Source organism: Frankliniella occidentalis, unplaced genomic scaffold (assembly GCF_000697945.3).
Source record: "Frankliniella occidentalis isolate FOCC.00 unplaced genomic scaffold, Focc_3.1 Scaffold22, whole genome shotgun sequence".
Lineage (NCBI taxonomy): Eukaryota > Metazoa > Arthropoda > Insecta > Thysanoptera > Thripidae > Frankliniella > Frankliniella occidentalis.
In genome coordinates, this window is record NW_026267152.1 from 1,299,068 (window position 1) to 1,304,218 (window position 5,151).

At 53.7% G+C, this 5,151-nt stretch overlaps 1 protein-coding gene across 2 annotated transcripts in view; it reads left to right on the plus strand.

Moving 5' to 3' along the window:
• Positions 1 to 5,151, plus strand: part of LOC113218322 (uncharacterized) — a 230,812-nt gene that overhangs the window by 184,831 nt on the left and 40,830 nt on the right. For both annotated transcript variants that reach the window (XM_052264893.1, XM_052264894.1), the window contains one exon: positions 1,917 to 2,049. In XM_052264893.1, the coding sequence (XP_052120853.1) occupies positions 1,917 to 2,049 (133 nt within the window). The remainder of the gene's footprint in view (positions 1 to 1,916; positions 2,050 to 5,151) is intronic.

Sequence of the window (5,151 nt, forward strand, 5' to 3'; positions counted from 1 at the left end):
ACTCGTGGCACTGCGGTTCAAATAATTTCGACTAACTTACTTACTTGCTAGTATGATTTAAGCTTGAATTCCACACTTCTGTTGAGACAAAAAGCAGAAAAATGACTCTTTGCAGCCAGCGAGGGTTCAGATAGAGGAATAGAGGGGGACATCGGGAGAGAGGGGAAGGGGGCGTAGCAAGCGAGGTGGGCAGCCTTCTGGAGTTTGGCGGTGGGTCAGGGCGAAGCCGTCCAGGATGGGAGGAAAATATCAATGAGGCTCTGTGATGAGAAAATTCGAGTTTCTGGGGGATGCAAGCTGCCACCCTGGGGGTTGTAGGTGGGAGAAGGAAGGAAGGGGTGGGGTGGAGGGTAAAGGGAGGGGCAGGATACCGTATTACACGGGCGGCAGTGCCACCGATAGGCTCGGACCCCTCCCCTTCCTCCTTCCCAGCTCCCCCCGCGCCGCCCTATGGACCGCCTCCCGCACGCACCTGACCTCGTTCAGTCCGCAGCGCAGTGTAGGACGAGAGGAAGTGACGCTCGGTAATCAGCCTCCCCCCCCTCCTCCTCAAACCCTTCGCCAACTCTGCCTTACTTTCTCATCGCTCTGCCGCCGAAGCTACTTTCCGATGTGACTTGTTTCCGGCGAGCGGAGTTTTCGTTATCGTTTCCGCACTACTAGTTGTAGTTTGCGACTTCCGCCTCTCGGCCAAGGACACGTATCTTTCGTCTCTTTTGCTGGCCTCCCCCACCCTCACTCTCTCTCTCTCTCTCTCTCTCTCTCTCTCTCTCTCTCTCTCTCGGCGCGTGTACGTGTATCTCTCTCCCCTACCTCCTCCTCCCATCGCCTGCATACAGCGTCTAGGCTCACAGGACTGCGCCCTAGAGACGGACGCACACACACACGCACGTGCACGCACACGCATACTCCTGGCAGGCAGATACGTATAACATCCCCAGGGACAGTGAGGGAGAGACAAAAAGAAAGAAATCTCCCTGTTTGGAGTGAGCCTACTACTGAACCTCAGACGACGCAACAAGAGAAAACGCGTAGAGTTGACCAGTTGACCAGGATCATCCCGCATCAACCAGAAAGATTTCATTTATTATCCGCCGCTACAATTTTGCCGAGTCTCAGCCTGTGCAAGCTTTTGTAGCACCTGATAGGTAGGCAACATCTTGCGTGCAGCGCATGCGTGTACTGCGGGCTGGCCTACCCGGATTCTGGCAGGCGCCAAGCTCCATATTTCATATGCTGGATGAGAGAGTGAGCGAGCGAGAGAGAGAGAGAGAGAGAGAGAGAGAGAGAGAGAGAGCATCAGCCATCAGTACAGTAATGATTAAACTTCCATCATGCTCCCTCTTCACGCACGTGTTCACTTGGGACATCACATCTCGACACATGCCCATAGGTTTGTGGGTCGCGGGTCATGTCTATGTCTATGAATCTTTCTGAGCAAGATGGAAACAGAGGGGATACACAGCAGCTAGCCCACCCCACCCCACCACGCCCCACCGTGCCCCACCATACGCCCCACCCCGCCGCCCGCCGGCTGACTGGGTCACGGGGTAACCGCGAGAGCTCATACGTATATCAGTATATTATGCCGTGACAGTTGCCGTAAATAACGCGTGGGTTTCGGGTGGCGCGGCCCGACGCGTCTGATTGATTGGCGGTCGAATAGAAACAATGGCCACAGCGGCAGGTATGATGAAAACCTTAGCCGCGGTGGACCGTCCCCGCGACCCGCTCCCGACCCGCTCCCGACCCGCTCCCGACCCGCTCCCGCGACCTCCCACCGCGCATGATGGATGGCCCGAGTGCCGCGCCGTTCGCGGAGAAGGGAGATGATTGTGCCTCCCGCCGCGTTCTTGCGCTTTCGCCAGTGCTTTATGATTAATTTCGTTTCTTTGTTTTTGCTGTTTGTGTTGCAGTTGCAGCGCTCCAACCAGACGCAGGTGTACCTCGGGGAGGTGTCCCCCTCGCTGGCCGGCAACCTGAGCTGCGAGGTGACGACCGACGACACGTTCGTCACGCGGCTCGTGTACACCAACCTGGTGGTCGCAGGTGAGCAGCGGCATCCGTTGCGTTTGTCTGTGTAAGCGTGCCATTTGTGCACAAAAACCGACAAAAACAAGAATGCTCCCGTTTTGGGCTACTACTAAAATTTTTGAAGGTGATACTGCACCAAAAACAGCACCCTCATTTGAGGAAGGGGGGGTTCATTCCTTCCTGTGGGCCCTATTTTACTAACGACTGTAAAAGGAATTACATAGCAGATTTGGTTTGTTGTATATTTTGCAACAACTTATTAATAAAAACGAAAAAACTACAGTACATTTACATTAGTTATTTTTCACAGTGGTTTTTCACACTGCTGGTGAGGGGCGTGTTCTGTGCGAGGCGTTGCATTATCCTTTTAGTGCGAATCAAACATTGCGAACTGCCGGCCATAAATGACTCGGAATAACGACCCGGGAGGGCCTCTCTCAGTGGAGAGCGGGAGCGAGAGTCAGCGAGAGAGAGGGAAAGAGAATGAGAGTTGAGAGACGCAGACAGGCGGGATGCTGGAGAGCGGGAGTTAGACGGCGCGTTTGTCAAAACGTGAAGCACATCTTGGGGCACGACTAGGAAAGGAAGAAAAAAGACGAAGAAATAAGATAAAAATAAATTAAGGCCAGAAACGGAGCAGCAGAGGGTGACGGTCGAATAATTAACCCCACGTCTCGCTGCTACAGTAATGTAATCTACCGCGTTAGGCTACCGAAGCGCGAAAAAAAGGGTGGGAGCAGCGGGGGGAAAGGAGAAAGTGTGAAGAAGAAAAAGAAGGGCGAGGCCTCTGAAAATATATATCCTTTCTCTCCTCAAGCAGCGGTTTGAATTTTCTACATAAATTGCGAGGGAAGTGAGGAGAGCATCTGCCTGACAATGAGTGCATTAGTGAGTCTGTCGAGGCTCGACTAATTCGAGGCTGGCCCCAGAGGGGGAGGAGGGGCCCGGGGTGTGATCGCCGCCCCCTAGACTCGTCCCGCCAATGAAATAGGGCCATTTTTTATTTGATTCCGTGCGCCACGGAAGAGAGCAGGCGGGCAGACTGGCTGCACTCGCCGGCCCACTTCGCTTTAGTCGGACAAAGGCGTAGTAAAATACCCCTCCATGCAATTGGCTTTAACCGGCTTTAACCCTCTCACTCCGACTCGTCCTAAGTCGTCGTGTCCCAATTATTATACAGTTGAACTCCGAACGTCGGTCGAGCAGTAACATTGCGTGATGGCAAAGACGGTATGGCAAAGCAAACGTAAATGGAGCGCCTTGTGTGTCTTTACAACCGTATAGCTGCATCATGGTTCCCGTACAAGATGAAATCGATCTAGAGTGTCTCGAGCCGAGATATTGTAAAGACAAAATGCAGACGCCGTTGAGTCTTTTTCGAGACTTTCTGGAGACGGTTTCAGAGACGGCGTCGAGACTTTAACTAGTCAGTGTAGAGATACTTTGGAGACATCGCAAATGTCTCAAGAACGACTGTTTTCTGTCTCGGGATTGAGACATTATGGAGACATCGTCGAGCCGTTTCTCTCGAGACGGTTTGGAGACAATCTAGAGACGGGTCGACGAAGAACCCGTCAAAAGGGAGGATACAGGGCTGAGCCATGGCGGGAAGTGACGTAGGTGTGTGAGTTGAGTAAATTCGGCAAAACGTCAGGCGAGTGTGCGCGCCGTTGACCATCCGTTTGAACTCTAAGCCGGAATGAGCATCATCAAAAATTGTAGCCCGCCATTTTCAGGCGGGGAACATAGGGGTGAATCGCCCGCAGGCTCTCATAGTACTGTCGTTGTCAGGTCCGCTCGCGCAAGACTATCGTGCCCAGATGCCGAAGCGCCACCTATTGGCATGGCAAAGAATTTCTCGAGATATTTTGGAGACATGTTTGAGACACCGTATAGTCTACCACAGACTCTCTCAAGCTATCATGGACGCATTGTAGGGGTACAACTGCTTCGCCAATAGGTGGCGCTTTGGCATCTGGGCACGATAGTCTTGCGCGAGCGGACCTGACAACGACAGTACTATGAGAGCCTGCGGGCGATTCACCCCTGGGTTCCCCGCCTGAAAATGGCGGGCTACAATTTTTGATGATGCTCATTCCGGCTTAGTGTTCAAACGGATGGTCAACGGCGCGCACACTCGCCTGACGTTTTGCCGAATTTACTCAACTCACACACCTACGTCACTTCCCGCCATGGCTCAGCCCTGTATCCTCCCTTTTGACGGGTTCTTCGTCGACCCGTCTCTAGATTGTCTCCAAACCGTCTCGAGAGAAACGGCTCGACGATGTCTCCATAATGTCTCAATCCCGAGACAGGAAACAGTCGTTCTTGAGACATTTGCGATGTCTCCAAAGTATCTCTACACTGACTAGTTAAAGTCTCGACGCCGTCTCTGAAACCGTCTCCAGAAAGTCTCGAAAAAGACTCAACGGCGTCTGCATTTTGTCTTTACAATATCTCGGCTCGAGACACTCTAGATCGATTTCATCTTGTACGGGTTCGCATACATCGTTGGAAGTATTTATTTTGTTGTTGGCCCGCGGGCGGGGCTGGTGGCCGGGTGGGGGGCCGGGCTTGTTGTGCGCCTCTCGCCTTATATTCGCCTGCACGTCTGCATTCAATCTGCGGGCGCCGTCTTCAAATATTCATCTGTGGTGGGCGGGGCGGGGGCGCGTGGCGGGCGTGGCGTGGTGAACTCGCTTCTCGCACGCGAACCCCTTCTTTCTCTGCCCCCCTCTCTCCCTCTCTCTCTCTCTCTCTCTCTCTCCCTCTCTCTCTCTCTCTCTCTCCCGACAGCAGGCGCGACAGAAGACGCGTATCAAACGCGCGCGCGGCGACCGTCGGACCGACACGCGTGTGCCCTGCCGGGCCTATTATTGCGGCTAACGAAATGATTGAAAATATTCTGCTGTCACAACAATAACCCTCCGCCCACGCCCGCCTATGTGTTAGTGTGTGTGTGAGGGACAGAGAGAGAGAGAGAGAGAGAGAGAGAGAGAGAGAGAGAGAGGGAGAGAGGGAGGGAGAGAGAGTGTGTCCGGCAGGGGGAGGCCGGCAGTAGCGGGGCGATGTCACGGGTGTTGAGTGGCTCGCCTGCAGTTGACAGAATAAGGGAAG